This window comes from Halichoerus grypus, chromosome 4 (genome assembly GCF_964656455.1).
Source record: "Halichoerus grypus chromosome 4, mHalGry1.hap1.1, whole genome shotgun sequence".
In the NCBI taxonomy this organism is placed as follows: Eukaryota; Metazoa; Chordata; class Mammalia; order Carnivora; family Phocidae; genus Halichoerus; species Halichoerus grypus.
In genome coordinates, this window is record NC_135715.1 from 140474838 (window position 1) to 140493057 (window position 18220).

The following is an 18220-nucleotide window of genomic DNA, read 5'->3' on the forward strand; positions in this document are numbered from 1 at the left end:
AGCAGGGAGCCCGATGCGGGGCTCGATCCCAGGACCCCGGGATCACGACCCGAGCCGAAGGCAGACGCTTAACCGACTGAGCCACCCAGGCGCCCCCCGACCAGGTTTCTTGAGTGGTGGCTCCTTAGAGGCCCTGGCTTGCAGAGACTGCTCTGGCCGACAGGTGTCCCTCTTTGTCCGCGAGGTTATTTCCCTCCCCTCCCTCAGGCCTCCCCCCAAACTCACAGCCTGTCCGGGCTGTCAATGTCTCTTCATTGCATCCCTTCAGGTAGGGTCTATGTTATCTTGCTCATCTTTGTGTTGTGCCCAAGGGTGTCTAACACAAAATACTGTGAACTATAGCTGTTCCGGATTTTTGATGGATTGAGTTGAATCAGTCCCCATAAAAATATTTTTCTTGATAATTTTAACAGATTTAAGCTGTTATTTTGGGGTTTTTTTGTTAAGTTTTGAGAATAAATTTATCCATGAGAATCAAATCTGTGCTTTAAAAAATTGTTGAATATATTTAACACAATAATTCAAATATTTGCTTTAAAGAACCTATTGACATGGGCCTTTTTGAGCTCGATTTACTCGATCTTATCTGTGATCATTTCTGTGATTTGTGAGGTCCTACTCCCCAACCCCAGAATTTCACAAAAAACAACCAACCACACAGTTTGAGGTGCAGATAGCTTGCTTTATTTTGTTGTTACTATTTCTCAAGGAGGTCCAACAATTGTAACTAACAATTGAATTTATAACTGCATGAAAGGAACTACATCAAATTGACATTTTGGGCAGTTAGTAAGGGTGTAGTTGTTTTTAATTTAACGACAGCTTTATTTTGTTGTTTTTTTTTTTTTTTGCTGTGGCTCATCGCTTAGTTGCCCCAGTTTCTCAGGTTTAAATTTGAATTTAGAGCTACCACACGAAGGCGTTGGCTGCACCCCAGAACCTCCAAGAGTTGACACTGCTCTGGCATAGGAATACTTGAATAGCTTGGTGAAATGAAGGGATGGCCAGGCGATGTTACTTTTCCAAGCTATCCCCGCACTCTCTATGGTCAGAGACAGTGTAGAAGGAGCGAACAGAGTGTTGGCCGTTACACTCTGCTCTGGTAATATTTAAGTCATGATAATTTAGAGTGTGACATCATCAGAGAAAATGTAAGACGTTAAAGTGTTGCTTACAGGAGGGTAAATGCAAACATCACCAATGCCTTACATTTCTGATTCAATAGGTATTGGTGCACATGTCCGGTTACATGCATGGCATCATCTTTTAGGTGGATAGGACTTCTTCAATGGGGAATTTCTCAACCCATTGAGGCATACTTAGACATCAACATTATGTTGAGGCACAAAGATTGATAAAGTGTTGAGCAGGGTATTCGTTCCGTAAGAAACTTTCTCCTACCAACGGTTAGTTTCAAAAGTTACATTGTAAAATGTCATAAAATAAATGGTACAAAACTTTATAACCGTTAATCCGGCTATATACAGTATGTACATGTCACTAGAAAATGTATAATATTCTTAGGTCAACAATTATGAAAGATCGAAATGTCTAATTTTGAACTTTGACTCATTTAGGCTGATACAAAACTACTTTTTCTTTTGGAATATTTACAGATCAGAAAGATTAGTCCATGTGAATCATTTGTGAAAGGTTAAGAAGGAGTATGAATATGAGGACCACAGGCCCTCTTACATGGATCGAATATTTATATTCACAGTGGCAGAGTCAGATCCAAATTCATTCCCTAAGCTCAGGGTATAAAGTCCACCATCTTGTTTCTGTACGTCCGTGATGATCAGAGTCGTCAGGTCATCTGTGTTTTCAATGTGGAATCTCCCGTGTTGTTCTTGGGTTTGAATTTTTCTTCCACCACGGGACCATATTATTTCTGGAGTAGGCTCACCCGTAAAGGCACAGGCTACTGTTAAAACTTTGCCCTCATCAATGCTGATGTCAGAGGGAAGAGCTTCAATTTTAGGTGGAATTCCTTTATCGAACAACAACAAAAATGTTTTAGGATCGCTGAAAACATGATTTGCTTTCTACTAAATTACATGAACTAAAGACTCTACCGTGCTACTAGGCTTGTCTACCTCTACCAGTAATTTTTTATTGCTCACCTCTTACGCCTGCTTTAAGCATTCTACTAGTTGAGCTTTCCAGTTGTGTCATGCTAGATTTTCCCATAAAACTGCTGGAACTCATTTCTACAAAGGACTCTTGCATGGAGGACATGCTTTGGGCAGACATGCTTGCAAATTTCATTTCAGTCATGCTGCTAGCACTGCTGCTGCTGAAACTGCTGAAGGAGGCCTCCTGCTTAGAGGCAGACATTTGGACTGACTGAGACGAGAAGCTTCCTTGCAAGCTTGTGTCACCACTTGTCCTCAATACTACCTCTCTGGGAGGTTCTTCAACTAGAGCTGTGGAGCATAGCAGATACACGGTGAACATCAATGACATCTGGTTAATTGGGGACATCTGACAATGACTTCCAGAGATGGAAAACTTACACACACACACACACACACACACACAAACGTAACCCAAACAATTTGCTGTGAAAGCATAAGCAAATACATACATTTGTCAAGAGCTAGCTCAATGTCTCCAAGAAACGAATCTTTAGATTTCTATCATTACATTACATGCAGGTGCTAGAATAACTAGGAGAAAAATGATTAGTCATATAGAAAATCACAGAGTTATTGTGCATTCTGAAAAAAAAAAATATAACCGGGCACTTGGTAGCTTGGCTTAGAAAGTTAATTTGTCCACATATCTGTTTAGCTGCAAAGAAAATTTGATTGTAAGGATGAATTCACACAGGAGGCCTGTGCCTGTTACACATGGAATTTAATGAGACTCCTCAGAGTTGGCTGTGCTGAAGACAAAGGGGAAAAAATACATAAAGGCCTTAAGCATGTGAGGAAAATGGGAAAGATATACTTACGAAGGACTGTTAAGGAAGCGGTAGCTGAACACTGGCCACGGAAATTCTTGGCCTTAACTGTGTACTTCCCACTGTCGCTTACTGAGGCATTTCGGATTTCAAGAGAATATACGTTTCTGGAGCGACTTACACTGATATTTGAAGAAACAGAAATCTAAAATGTAAGGAGGGGGAAGAAGTGTTTCTTTGAGCTCTTCAGGAATAGATGTGGCATTTTAAATTTTCTTTGATGGTATATTCATAATTAAACTTACCGGCAAGTTGTTTTTAAACCATTCGATTTCTGGGGATGGCTCACCACTGACTTCACAAGAAAAGATAACATTTTGTCCTTCGTTAATATTTTGAGATCTGGGCTGTGAGATGAAGGCTGGAGCATCGGAGAGTTCTTTGCTCAGGGTCAGATCATACTGACATTTGATGAGCCCTTGGCTGGTTTGGCCTATGCAGGTGAGGATCCCTTCGTCTTTGTGACTGGCCTGCTTGATGGTTAGGGTCTGATCGCTGCCCGAGACACCGTATCTGTACTCCTCAGAGTTAGTGAGCTCTACGCCATTCAGTACCCATTTCACATCCGTGGCACCAGCAATGTTGGCTTTTAAGGTCACCTTCTGACCATCACTTATGCTCATCTGAGTAGAAAATGCTTTGATCTCCGCATGCGTTTTGATTTCTTCCGATGCCTTTGATGTTTTAGTGATTTCCTCATGGACAACGGATTTTTCCAGAGAGGTTGCTTCTGATTTCTTGACTTTTTCAGAAATCTGAACCTTTGAAGCTTCCTCCTTGAGGGCTAACTTTTCTTGAGATTTTACCTCTGATTTTTTCATTTCTTCAGAAATTAGGGCTTTTGGGGAAATTTCCTCTTGGACAACCGCCTTCTCTTGAGATTTCACCTCTGATATTTTCATTTCTTCAGAAATTAGCGCCTTTTGGGAAATTTCCTCTTGGACAGCTGCCTTCTTTTGTGACGTAATTTCAGAGGTCTTTTGTGTAGACACTTTCTGTGCCTCAGTGTCTTTTACAGCTAAAAAAGAAAGCTCTGTAAGGCAAACTTAACTGGAAAGAGGCCCCACCCACCCTTTACTCTTACAGATTCTACAAGGGAATAAATGAGACAAAGAAAAGGAACGTTGCCTTTTGTATTCAGTGTAGGTAATATTTAATTCTTTCTCAGCCCTTGTCTTGGAAAATTGTCATGCATGACTTTTGAGATCAGTATAATGATTCTTTAAACTAAATTGAAGACGATTCTTATGACTTGAAAAAGTCTTGAAAAGAACAGTCAAAATATTTAGGATATGTGTGGATTTAGGAACTTTTTGATAAAAAATTGAATTATGTTTTAGAAGATTGAATGAAAGCAGCCTAATTTTAATTGGAAAAGTAATCTAGCTCTTTTACTAACTGCATTGCTTGGGAAAATTAGCAAGAGTGAAGGTTTATGGAAGCAGTACCATTTTGTATATTCACCTGACTTCATTCCTAAATATTCCTGGCAACAGGGGCTGCCTCTTTGGAATCTTATATACCACCATGTATAATTAGGCACTTGATAAGTGCTTTTTATGATAATATTATGCTTTCTTTAAATATGTGTATTTCTATATTTGTGTACAAATGGTATTCTGGAATTTGGAAAACAGTTTTACTTTAATACTTTTGTGTGTGTGTGTGTGTATAAGGGAGAATGTTTAGAAAACTTTCCTTAATATTTTCTTTTTTTTTTTTTAAGGATTTATTTATTTATTTATTTATTTATTTGAGAGAGTGAGAGAGAGAGAGTACATGAGAGGGGGGAGGGTCAGAGGGAGAAGCAGGCTCCCTGCTGAGCAGGGAGCCCGATGCGGGGCTCGATCCTGGGACTCTAGGATCATGACCTGAGCCGAAGGCAGTCACTTAATCAACTGAGCCACCCAGGCGCCCCTTAATATAATTTTCTGAAAAACATTGGTAAAAACAAAAGCCAACCTACCTTTTATAGTTAATTTGCAGCTAGAGGACACAGATCCAGCTGAATTTGTTACTGTGCAAGTATAAAGCCCACTGTCAGAAGTATCAGTCTTAAGAACTTCTAAGAAGAAAACTCCTTTGTCTTCAGAGAGTTTGTATTTACTTCCTTGTGTAACAGCCTATAGAATGCAAGTGATTTTAGTTTTAAAAAGTAAGTTAAGTTTAAACATTTTTGGGGAGACAGGGAGGAGGGAAGGGGTTAGATTTTTAGGAGATAAAATTGAGAGACGTTTAAGACCTGGTTACCTTTCCATCCTTTGTCCAGATGATGGTCGGCTGGGGTTCTCCAGTAGCTTTAACCACGAACTTAGCGACGCTGTCTGCAGAAGCTATTGTATCCTGCAGCCCAGTAACGATGGCTGGTTTTGAGGAAATTGGTTCAGGAGCTTTTGGTTCAGTTTTCTTGGTTTCTGTCGACTCAGCAGTTTTCTGAGCCGCTTTCTTAGTTTCTGATGTCCTTGACACCTGTTCATGGATACTCTTAAAGGCTTGTCCCATAAAGTGGAAGTTCGTTTTTGAAGTTCCACCTTCGCTAGATATCTCACAGATGTATTCTCCACTGTCAGATTCTGTGAGGTTATGGATTTTGAGCTCATAGGTACCATCTGCTGAATAATGAAACTGAAAATGCCCATTTTCCTTCAGTTTCTTGCCATCTTTATACCAGGTGACCTCTCTTGCGCATAATACACTACTTTCGACTGCACAGGTCAGCTTCACAATATCTTTAGAAGCTTCTGCTTTCAGGGACTGAGTTATCTTGGGTGGGACAGAGACCGGCAGCTGCTGAACCTTCTCTGTTGGTGTGGGTTTTGTCTCTGTGGGTGATACGGCTTTTGGGTGGGAAGTGACTGGTTCCGGGGATTTCACTCGTTTTGGAGACTTAACGGCTTCTGGAGATTTCACTCGAGCCTCTGGGGATTTGACTCTCGGTGGTGACGTCACAGCCTTTTCAGGAACCCTGGCCTTCTGAACAGTCAGAGTGAACGGAGCTTCTTGCCTCCCTTCACTGTTTTCTACCACCACGCTGTAGTTGCCTTCATCAGAAGCCTGGACCGAAGAAATCTCGAAGGTTGATTTGTACTTTGTGGTGGTCACTTGGTGGCGGGCAGAAGAACTTATCACTTGGCCGCCACGCAGCCAGATCACAGTGGGTACTGGCTCCCCATCTGTGTCGCAAGAAAACCTTGCAGACTCACCTTCATACACAGTGACAGACCTTGGCTTCGTCAGAATTCTTGCTCCCACCAAAGTCGTCTTGATCTTTCTCTGTGTGGTTTTTTCTTCCAGCGACTTTTGTTCCACCACAGCACTTTTCATTTCCGCGGATGCATGGTGTTCATATGCCGAGAGACTTTCCCTTGTCTCTGTCATCTGTGACTTCATTTCCCTGACCGAAGAAGACGCTTCCATCTCAGACATTTTCTTGAATGACGAAACGGCATATTCCTCTGTTCTTGTCAGCTCAGGGAAAACAGATGGGGGCACTTGTTCGTCTCTGCGCCGGGAAGCGTAGGTAGTGTAATCCCCGCCTGTTACATCCAAGGTCGCGTAGTCCGAGGCCTCACCTTTGTAGTTGGTGCACACGGCGCGGTATGTTCCGCTGTCCTCAGCTTGACAGTCCAGAATTTCTAGGGTTAATACCCCGCTCATGTTGGTGTAATGAATCTTACTGCTTTCCTGGAGTTCAACACCATTGTGGTACCATTTAACCTCAGCGGTTGGCTTAGACTGAACGTTTAAGATAAAATGCGTATTTTGGCCACATGGTACCCTGTGGGAGCGCATTCTCAGTGTGATTCGAGGGGCATGGTCCAGCGTAAAAGGCTGCTGACTCAAAACTTCATACATCCTTTCTGATGTCTTCTGAGTCTTTAAAGCAGCTTTCATGGACTCGTACCTGGAAAAGATATCAAATCTGGCAGACCTCTCAAATCTCGAGAGTGATCTCTCACTAGACACAGGGCTGGGGGAACGAGGGCGAGTTCTCTCCGGAGTAGGGGACCTTCTTTCTGTGTCATCTTCATATTCCTCCTCTGGCGGTCGGCGTGGCCGGATTAGCTCGGACACTGGCCTCATTAACTCGATATAGGTTGGAGACAGGGAACGCCGCCGCCTCAGCAGCCTAGACACTGATGAGGAGGAGGACTCTCTTTGAGCATGTTTTGAGGAGGCCTCTCGCTGAGCGTGTTTTGAGATTTCATATTCCTCCTCAATTTCGGTTATTTCTGTCACTTCTCTCTGTCGCCTTGATTTCTTTCTAGACTTTTCTTCCTTTGACATGTGGTCAAGCTCACTTCTGTATGCTGAGAGTCGCTGGGTGCTAGTGACTGGACGAAGCAACTCTTCATCCTCTTTCTCAGCCATGATCCTCTGCCGTTGTTTTGGCTGCCTGTACGAGGCCCGGGCGTGCCGTTCCCGCAGTTCCACATAACTTGTGCTAGTCTCAGCCCTAGTGGGGATGTGGTAGGTTGAATATCTGAAGTCTTTTCTTGCTGCCTCCACCTTGACGTGAGCTTGTGGTGAAGAGTAACGCAGACTAGAAAGCTCAAAACGTGGAGGGCTTCGGCTTGGTGGTGAAGCTGAGAAACCCAATTCAAGCTCTTCTTCAAGACGCAGCCTCTCTTCCTCTGTTCTTTTCATTGCCAAGTAGTCGTCAATGGGAAGGAGTAATTCTTCATCTGACATGTCACCAAGAGAACGTCTTCTAGGTCTGTAATAAAAGTCATAATCAGGAGAAGGTGTACGGCGGCGGGCTGGTCTCACCATTTCAAGATCATCTTGGGAGAGTTTGGGAATACGCCATTTAGGTCTGTATTGATCTGTAATGCGTGGAAGAGGCATCACATAGAACTGTTCCCATCTTGAAAGGCGGATGCGCTTGGGTCTTTTCTGTACAACTCTGTCAATTTTCCCAGGCATTTCAAATTGATCACGTATCTTTTTGTACCATTTCATGTCGGACATAGGCACAAATTGCTTAATGCGCTGGTCTTCTTCTATGGTAGTCTGTTTGTACTTGCGTGGTGTTGGTACCTCATAAGGCATATGGAGTTTTCTCTCTTCCTTCTTTTCTTCCGTCTCAAGACGGAATTCCCCTTTTACAGTCTTGGTGCTTACAGCTGGTTTGTAAAGGATGGCAGCTTCTCTCAGAGCCTCTTGGGCTACCTGTGTCAGTGGCACCGTTTCAGTTCCAGAAAGAATTTCAGCCATTCTTAGTGTCTTGTCAATTTGCTTTTGGACGTGTCGTTCACGCTCCTCCTTAGTCTTGAATTCATGCTTGACGTACCTTAAGCGTTCCACTTGAAGGTGAGCCTGGCAGCTGGTGGATCCAGCTGTGTTCGTGGCGGTGACCCTATAGTAACCTGTGTCTTCAGGCAAAGTGTCCCTGATGTGCAAAGCATAATAATCCAGGCCTTCATGGATAATTTCAATGTTAGGCCCCAGGGACAATGGCTGGCCATCTTTCTCCCATTTTAATGTTGGTGGGGGGATGCCAGACACTCTAATTTCAAAGCAGACACTTTGGCCTTCTTGGCATTCTGCGTTTGCCAGCAGCCGTTTGAACATGGGTCTTAAGGTTGTATCTGTTGGCGGTGGGTGTGGGGTTACAGTCAGTTTTGCTTTACAGCTGTCCTCACCATATTTGTTCCTTGCCACAACCGTATATTCAGCATCATCATCTATAGTTACGCTGCTGATTGTTAACTGGTAAAGACCCTTGTCAGATTCAAATGTGTACTTTGTATCATCAACACCTGGTTTGATTTTCTGACCTGATTTATACCATGTTACACGAGGCTCTGGGTGGACAGTTATAGTTACTCCAAATCGGACATTTTCACCCACATAAGCTGTCTTGTTATAGAGAGGCAACGTAAATTCTGGTGGCCTTTCCAGGAGTCTCATCGTGTCAGTTCTGCGCTTAATTTTCTTCATGGTTCTACGGCAGTAATAGTCGTAAGTTTCTCTCACACCTTTAACAAATAGTTCTGCATAAGAACTATCTTCACCATAGTCATTGACTACTTTGCATCTGTAGGTGCCATCATCAAATTTGGTAATGTCTTTGATGTACATGGTGGCTACTCCATCTTCATAGGTAATTTCATATTTCTCACTGTTCTCCAGCTGTCTGACTCCAAAGTACCAGGTCACTTGGGTAGACTGATCATAATTTTCAATTTTGCATACATATTTGGCATATCCTCCTTCTTCGCCAACTGCATGCATTATCTGCCCAGAAACTGGGCCAATTTCAATGGATGCTACTTTAACTTTAGCCACACTCACTCCCTTCTGAGATCGAATTGCACCACCACAAGCGATTCGGGCCGCTGACACAACCATGTTGAGGTCTTTCTTGATCAGTGTGTGGTAGTAACGCCGGTGTTTTAATGTTCTGATAACTTTAGTACTGACTCTTTCTATCTTCTGCTTCAGCCATGGATGCTGGAGTGCCTCGGATGCTGTCATGCGAGATTTTCTCTCTTTCACTAACAGCCGGTCAACAAAATCCATGGCTTCAAGGCTAATCTCTTTGAATGCTTCTTCATCGAAAGTATATTCAGCATTCATGATGTTCTCAATTATCTGTTGGTTAGTTTCAGCCAGGAATGGATTGGTACCACTTAACAGCACATACACCAGTGTTCCAAGTGACCACATGTCTGTGGCGGTGCTGACAACGTCATGCTGGTGGACTTCAGGTGCATAGTATTCGGGGGCGGTGAATAGAAGCCTAAAGTTGTCCCCTGGCTTCAGCTGACGGGCTTGACCAAATTCTATGATTTTAATGGTGGAGCTCCTTCTTGTTTGGTAAATGATATTTTCTGGTCTAATGTCAAAGTGTCCAATATTGTGACTATGTAAGAACTCAAGTGCTTCACAGACCTGGCGAACATAACTTACAATTTCTCTTTCATTAAGTTCAAAAGCACTTGTGTTAATGCGCTCAAATATATCGAGTCCTGATATGAACTCAAAGATCATAACTAATTCTTCCATGCTCTCAAATGATTCATGGAGGTATAAGATGTTTCTGTGCCTGGCAATGTTTAGAATGGAAATTTCCTTCTTTACCAAAACCTGATCAGTCCCCTTGACTTTAACAAATTTGGCCATGTAAGTCTTCTTTGAGGATGTTTCAACGCAACGGTGGACAATTCCAAACTGACCACGCCCAAGATCTTCAGCAATCATATATTTCTCATACAGTTCCTTAGTTGACGAATGAGATGCTTTAGTCATGGAAACTTCCCTGGTTTCGTCTACCTCTTCATCGTAATTCATGGCTCTGGTCTTGTCTTCTTTGGTTATGGTTGGTTCTGAAGGCTCAGAAGGTTTGCTCAGGCCAAATTTATTTTCAGCTATTACACGGAACTGGTAGCTTGTTTTTCCAAATAAGTTGATCACGGTATAACGTGTTTCTCGGGCCTGTCCTACACGGAGCCATCTTTCTGCAGTAGTTGCACATTTTTCAACAATGTAGTTGGTGATTTTGCTGCCACCATCAGAAGCTGGCTCAGTCCATGTTAAGTTGACAGAATCTCGTGATATGTCACTAACTTTGACTCCTCTGGGTGGGTCAGGAACATCCGCCACATCCAGTTCAACAGTCTTCTGATCAATTCCAAATCTGTTTTTAGCACAGACCACATAGAAACCAGCATCTTTTCTCTCTACTCCATTGGGGAAAACGAGTGATGTGAAAGATCTTGTGACAATAACTTGGTAGTGGCCATTATTGTCGATGAGATCTTGTCCTTTCTGCCAGGTGATCACAGGATCTGGTTTGCCACTGAAAGGGATCTTGATGCTGACCACCTCACCTCGGAGAGCATGAACTGCCCCCATGCCTTCAAGAGTTTTAGGCAAGTGTATCTTAGCTGGAACTGTAGCAGAATAAAAGAAGAAAGAATGTAATTTAGCAATACCCAACACTATTTAAGTGCAACGACCCCCCTCAACCCTAATTAACAATATGTCATTTAGCACCAAACTGATTTTTATAGATTTGAGGTATTTACCTTCTACTTCCAAGGAGGCAGTGCCAGACACAGATCCCCCTTGGTTGGTAGCTCTGACTTGGTAAACTGTGGCATCATCATCTGTGACACTTGCAATGATGAGCTGGTGGTAGCCACCCTTAAACTCTTGAATCCTGTACTTTAATCCATCTGCAATGATTTCTTTGCCTTGTCTGTACCATTTCACAATAGGTTTCGGATGACCAGTCACTTTGCAGACCAAAGTAGCATTGCTCTGATATCTGACATTTAGATTTCTCAGTTCCTCTTTAAAGTGTGGTGCCTGAATTGGGACATCAGATTTGGGAGTGGCAGGTTCTGATATTTCACTCCATTCACTTTCCCCACCTAGATTTTCACATTTCACACGGAACTCATATTCAAGACCTTCAATAAGGTTTTGCACTGAAAAGACAGTTTCTCGAATTTCTTCTGTTGTCACAGCAATCCATTTATTCTGCTTCTTCTCACGTTTCTCAAGGTAGTAATTTCTAATCTTTGCACCTCCATCACTGGCAGGTGGCTTCCAAGCCACAACACAAGAATCTTTTGTGAGAGCAGTGATAGTTGGTTTGCCAGGAGCACCTGGCTTTCCTGTTTCAAAGAAACAAGAAAGATTTGAGTCATGAGGTGAAACAAGCAGCTTTATTAAAAGCTTAGTTTTTTAAAAGAAAATCTTACGAACCCAAAGTTCTAAGAACAGCTATTCCAGAAAAATGAAATGGGTCACTTTGTGCTAAGAAACTTATCAAAACACAAAGTTCATTTTTAAAGAAGAAGAACAGGGTTTATATTTGCCCTTGTAGATTGCAAAAGTTCAATTTTAGTGAGCTAAAATGCACTTGTACTTTATTTGAATCTTGGCTATTTTCTTTCAAAAGTTATTTCTGTTAATAAGAGTTTTATGTAAGGATGGAATTTTGCCATAGGAAGACTGTAGAGGTTGTACTCACCAAAAGGACTCTTAATGATCACAACTGAGGCAACCTCCAGAGGCTCACTGATGCCAAAAGTGTTCTGGGCTGAAACCCGGAAGTAATAGCCAGCATTTTCTGTGAGGTTTACAATTCTGCAGGTTGTCACTGAGATGGCTGAAGACACCAATTGCCATTCAGCCCCTTCCTTGGCCTCACATTTCTCCACCACATAGTTGGTGATCCAGGAGCCTCCATCATCTGCAGGTGGTTTCCAGCTGATCACTGCAGAGTTCTTCAATAGAGCTTCTATCACAATTGGTCCTGTGGGTTTGTCTGGTTTATCTGTTGTGAGAAAATACAATGATAGTGGTTTTCTTTGTAGTATGTCGCCTGAGATCTCTTTTTTCTTGAAAAATTAAAAAAACACTAAAAACTAAAATAAAATACCTTGTATTTCCACATCAAGGATGGCATCAACTGTTCCGAAGACATTGCTGAGCTGAACTTTGTATTTCCCAGCATGAGTCTTACGTTGGACATTCTTCATGACAAGATGAGTATAGTGCTCAGTGTTTTCAATAGTAATGTTTTCTGAGTTTTGCAAAAGTTTCTGGCCATAGAACCAAGTGATGGAAGGTACTGGACGACCAATGTACATGACATGAAGTCGAAGTGTCGAACCCACAGCACCGTAATATTTCTCTTTCAGTGGGTAACCAGGATGGAACTGTGGTGTTGCTTGCAGGAGAAGCTTACTACTGGTTTCTACTTCTCCAACCTCATTAGTAGCTATGCAGGTATAAACACCTTCATCTTCCTGTTCCTCTGTCATTACTGTTAGCGTATGTGTGCGTCCATCTGAAGACATTTTGTACTTCCGGCTTTGTACCAGCTCCTTACCAAATCGGTACCATTTAATGTCAGGAAGAGGCCTTCCAACAATCTGGCATGACAGTTGAGCAGCTTCGCCCAACTTGGTGGTAACATCCTTCATTTCTTTGCGCACTCCTGGAGCCTCTCCAGCTGAAGGAGATGAAAGATAATAGTAATGCATTATTATTACTACTGAATCTGTAATCCTCTGTCCTTGTATATCAGGAATGAATTTATCCTTTTGACTAACACTCTATTAGATACCATGATTTACACATGAGTCTAGTTCTTAAAAATTTCATAGCGCTTTTCCTGGGGCCCTATGGAAAATAGGGATTCAGTGAGCACATCGTCACATTATTATGTAGAGTGACTTTTCTCTTTACAATTGGGAGACATCAATAATGTTTAGGGGTTTGGGGAAATATGAATTCTCTCTATAAATCTATAGAGAGAATCTTTGCCTTATGTTCACTGAAGTGGGGTACATTTGTTGACCATACAAGTCTTATTAGGAAGCATAAAAAAAAAAAAAAAATCCCAAACCATTGCATTTGAAGGAGAAATGGCTCTAAGAAGGTGCTCAGGTCACTGCACCTAACATCTACTGAGTTATGTGCTTGGAATGACTTCCTATAGAACATAGCAGCTATTTCCTGTGTGTGTATATGCCAAAGTGAGTTCACTCTTCCCAAACACTTGCTCTCCAGTAAGGTTTTCTGTATGTCTACTTAATATAAAGGAAGAATTAGCCTCAATACGTTGCTTAGTTTGTAGGTCATAAGCAGAGAACTAGTGGCTACTTACATGTTAGTTTAGTCTTTATAGACATAGCAGTTCTTCGAGGTCTGCTAAGCCCGGTCTCATTCTCAGCAAAAACCCTGAATTCATATTCAGTGGCTTCCAGCAAACCCCCTATTGTGAATTGTCTGTCCTTGATGCGGTCCTTATTGCTCTTCTTCCAGGCACTGTCTCCAGACTGCCTATATTCAACCCAGTATCCAAGGATTTCTTTGCCACCGTCACATTCAGGTTTCTCCCACTGTAGAGTGACACTATCTTTGGATATTGAAAGAATCTCAACTTCTCCAGGTTGGCTTGGCTTATCTGAAATATTTTTAAAACAATTGAAAAGGGAATCAGCTTTACTGCTGAAATAAAAGAGAAAGACCAAAGATGGCTTGCCTCTTTGGTTTGAACCCCTTTAGAAACTCTCCTTACCAAATGGATCTTTGCAAACAACTGGTTCAGAAGCAGGGCTGGTCTCGCTTAGGCCAACATCATTCTGTGCGATGATGCGGAACTGATACTCTGCATCAGGAACAAGCCCAGTGACAGTGTACATTGTGGTTGTTATCTGAGTCTTGTTGTGCCTGACCCACTTGTCGGTTGATGTCTCCTTGCGTTCAATGTAGTAGCCTGTGACTCGAGAACCACCATCGTCTTTGGGCCGGGACCAAGACAGGCTGACAGAACTCTTGGTCACATCGAGCACTTCTGGAGGATTGCTTGGAGGCTCTGGAGGATCTATGGATATAAAGTAGAAAATGTGTGTTAAGAGTACAGTCCCATATCTTGTAAGCTGATGGCTTTCATTTCAAAATGAAAGAGTACTGGAAGAATTTGTACAGTGTGGTGGTTGGAAGAGTACTTACTCAGTGGTGTTTTTGGTATGACTGGTTCTTCAGATTTTAAGGGTTTGCTTATGCCAAACTGGTTTTCAGCTGAAACACGGAAATGGTATTCCACGTTCTCTTTGAGGCCTTTTACCACCAGAGATGTACCTCGGACTCTGGAATCAATTGTATACCAGGCGGCTTTAGACACTTCTCGTCTCTCAAGAATATAGCCTAAGATGTCAGCACCACCATCATCGGCAGGGGGTCTCCAACTGACCCTTACAGAGCGAGCTTGTATGTCGTCATATTCAAGTGGCCCTTCAGGAGGGTTGGGATTTCCTATCACCCTGACTTTGATGTAGACAGCCTTCTTGCCACACTTGTTTTCCAGAACCAGGTCATAAGTGCCAGAATCATCCCTGTCTGCTTCTTTGATTACAAGCTCAGTGTGTGTTTCAGAGGTTGCAATCATGGCATGCTTACTAACATCTTGGCCTTCCTTGGTCCATTTACATATTGGGAATGGTTTTCCTTTGATTGGTATGGTAAGTCTGATGACTCCACCTTGTCTTACAAAGATACCTTCTTGGTATCTTTCATCAAGTTCATAATCAGGATATTCTGGGAAAAAAGAGCCAGTTACAATTAGCATTTTTTGGGCAGTGGGGGGGGGGGATGGTAAGAAATAAATCTTAAGGCAATTATTAGCAGAAAGTAAGCGATCATATGTCTTACCAAGCATTTCAGTGACTTTGACTGTTCCTGGTACCTCAGCAGGCTCCCCAGGTCCACCAGCATTACAAGCTAGGACACGAAATCTGTATTCAGTGCCCTGAGGTAGATGTGTTAGGGTATACTCCCGAATCTTGGTTGGGGTGGTGTTACATTTGGTCCATTCATGTTGATCTACTTTTTGCATTTCAATCAAGTAGCCTGTGACTTTAGATCCTCCTTCATCTTCTGGAACACTCCAGGCCAGGGAGACTGATGTCCTTGTTGTATCAGTAACTCTTGGGTTTTGTGGCTTTCCTGGAGGAGCTGGGGTTAAGAGTAAGACAATAAGATATTGTTGCTGCAAAGCTGAAACTCAGCTCTGCCACCTAACATGCAATGAGTTGTGTAAACATGGACTGTTAGCATTAGAATATAGTTTTTTTTTAAATTTTATTCACTTTTATCAGTTAAAAATTCTTAAAGCTCTTGGCTTTTTCCTTTGTCTTAAATGTGCTTTGTTTATGATCACGACTACCATCTTACATTTATCATCAGATTTTAAAGTGCTTTCAGAAATATTAACTTATTCAAAGAATTAAACACTGATATAGGGCATGTATTATAAGTCCCATTTTAAAGAATGGGGAATAGATTCAAGAGGAGAATATAAAAAGTTACTTGCCCAAAGCTGCTAGGGGCTGGAGTGGGGAGGGTATCCACAAATGAACTTTTGGGGCTGATGGAAGAATTCTGTATTTTGACTGTGGTGGTGCTTATACAACAGGACCTTTTCAAAACTTAGAATTACGTATTTCAGAAGGATAAATTTTTCTACATTTAAATTATACCTCAAAAAATTGACCTATACACAATGTATTTACCAATTGGATCCATGGCAACAATGGGTTTGGAAGGACGACTTGGTTTCCCAGTCCCTCTCACATTAATGGCTGTGACACGGTGTTCATATTCTAAGCCTTCAATAAGGCCAGTGGAACGGTACCGTGTCATTGTCACTGGTACTTTATTTACACGGACCCATCGATCTGCTCTCACTTCTTTGCGCTCTATAATATATCCAGTCACTTGGGAGCCACCATCGTTTTCTGGTGGGTACCAAGTCAATGTCATGCCATCACGGGAGACATCAAATATTTGTAATGTTTCTGGAGGTCCAGGAATACCTGGAGTAAGACAGAGGTAAACACATTATGGCAATGAGAATACATTAAAATAAAGACACATTTCTGTAAGTATGTCTTAGCTTTTTAAATAGCATGTGACTATTTTTCCAATTTTTGTACTTTTCTTGAGATTCCTCATTTTCTTCAATTTTATAAACATTTATTAAGCATGCATTCTGATTTTTTTCTCATTATAACCTAGCCAGTCCCTCCTGTCTCCATCCCTCCTTTTCTCCTTCCTCTTTTTCATTTAAAAAAAAAAAAAAAAAATTAACCATGTTGAAAACCTCCAGGAAAATTTAGAAACCTTAGAAAGACCCTGGGGTGAATTTTGGGACCTCTTTTTCCTTAGGACATAGTAAAAACAGATTCCCTTCTGTTCATGTTCAGAATCAGGTGGGGAGAATGGTGGCCTGAAAGGTCCAAGGACTTACTGATGCTGCTGCGACATTCTATGACCTCAGACTGCAAGTAAGAGCCAATCCCGAAGCGGTTTGTTGCAGCCACACGGAACACATACTCATTTCCTTCAGTGAGTCTGGTAAATTTAAAAGTCTGTCTAGTCACTGATTCAGACACTGGCAGCCATCCTGGACGATGGGCATCACGCTGTTCTACCACATAACCGCTCAATGGAGCGCCACCATCCAATTCAGGTGGTACCCAGGAAATGGTAATTGAAGTAGCATCAATTTCATCAATCTTAATAGGCCCAGTTGGAGGACCAGGCTTGTCTATGAAAGAGAAAGAAATCCGGGAAATTAATTTTCACTTCAGATCACAATTGGGTGACTGAACATCAACAACTTTCATATATGTGTCTTTGTCACACATCCTTACCAAGAATGATAACTTTGATGGTCTCTGAAGTAGTTCCAGTTACATTCTTCAATTCAAGTGTATATTCTCCGGTATCTCTGATAGTGGTTTCACGGATGGTTAATTTAGCTACTTTAGTGTGAGTTTCAACTGTGACACGCTCTGATTCCCTTAGTTTAGAACCAGCAAAGAACCAGGAAGCAGCAGGAGGTGGACGACCGGCTATGGGTATCACGAGCTCCACTGGTCTGCCGGCTGGGACATGAATGGTCTTCTGAGGCATTGTAGAAAGATCAATTGTTGGCAACACTAGGAGAAAGAAAGTAGCCCTTTAATTCTTAAGCATTGTTCCTAATGACGAAGTATCACGAATTCAGAATGTTTTCTTTACTTCACTATTATTGATGTTTTTGGTGATGTGGTACATACCTCTGAGGTCTTGTACAGTCACGGCTGTGATGATCTCTCTTGGTTCCGACACGCCTTTCTCATTTTGTGCCCTTACTCTGAATAGGTACTGTTCGCCTTCGTTTAAGGAAGTAACAGTGTGCTCTAGGACGGTGGGTTTTAAGGTGACAACCTTCATCCATCTCTCAGTGCCAGCTTTGCAGGCCTCAAGAACATATCCAGTGAGTCGGCTACCACCATCATAGAGTGGTTTTTCCCAGGCCAGAGTGACAGTTGATTTGGTGACATCGACCACTTCTAGCTTTGTAGGCACCAGAGGTACTTCTGAGATCAGAACTGCATCAGATGTTTCACGGGGTTCCCCAATGCCATAAATGTTTTCTGGCAACACTCGGAAATAGTACATGGTTCCTTCTACAAGTCCGGAAATTCGGTAAAGTGTCTTGCTGCATTTGGTAGTTACTGTTTTGAATGCTCTCATGGCAGCTTCACGCTTCTCAATAATGTAATTGTTGACAGGAGCTCCACCATCAATTGTGGGAATTTCCCAGGTAATGGTCACAGAATCTCTTGATACTTCTTTAACTCTCACCGAAGGACAGGGACCAGGAGTATCTAAAAAAGTAGAATGTAAGATTCATACTTATTTGCCGATTGCTTGATAGCTTTTTGTTTTGTGTCTTCCAGG

General features: G+C 42.1%; 1 protein-coding gene across 1 annotated transcript in view; it reads right to left on the bottom strand.

Annotated features, from left to right (window-relative positions):
- Positions 1-661: 661 nt before the first annotated feature.
- Positions 662-18220, bottom strand: part of TTN (titin) — a 274297-nt gene continuing 256738 nt past the window's right edge. Inside the window, 18 exon segments of the mRNA XM_078071037.1 lie at positions 662-1990; positions 2124-2426; positions 2957-3110; positions 3211-3771; positions 3853-3983; positions 4932-5088; positions 5216-10863; positions 10999-11592; positions 11952-12257; positions 12363-12938; positions 13596-13895; positions 14010-14315; positions 14444-15028; positions 15143-15445; positions 16003-16305; positions 16740-17039; positions 17146-17433; positions 17554-18147. Of these exon segments, the coding sequence (XP_077927163.1) occupies positions 1692-1990; positions 2124-2426; positions 2957-3110; positions 3211-3771; positions 3853-3983; positions 4932-5088; positions 5216-10863; positions 10999-11592; positions 11952-12257; positions 12363-12938; positions 13596-13895; positions 14010-14315; positions 14444-15028; positions 15143-15445; positions 16003-16305; positions 16740-17039; positions 17146-17433; positions 17554-18147 (11708 nt within the window). The 3' untranslated portion in view covers positions 662-1691.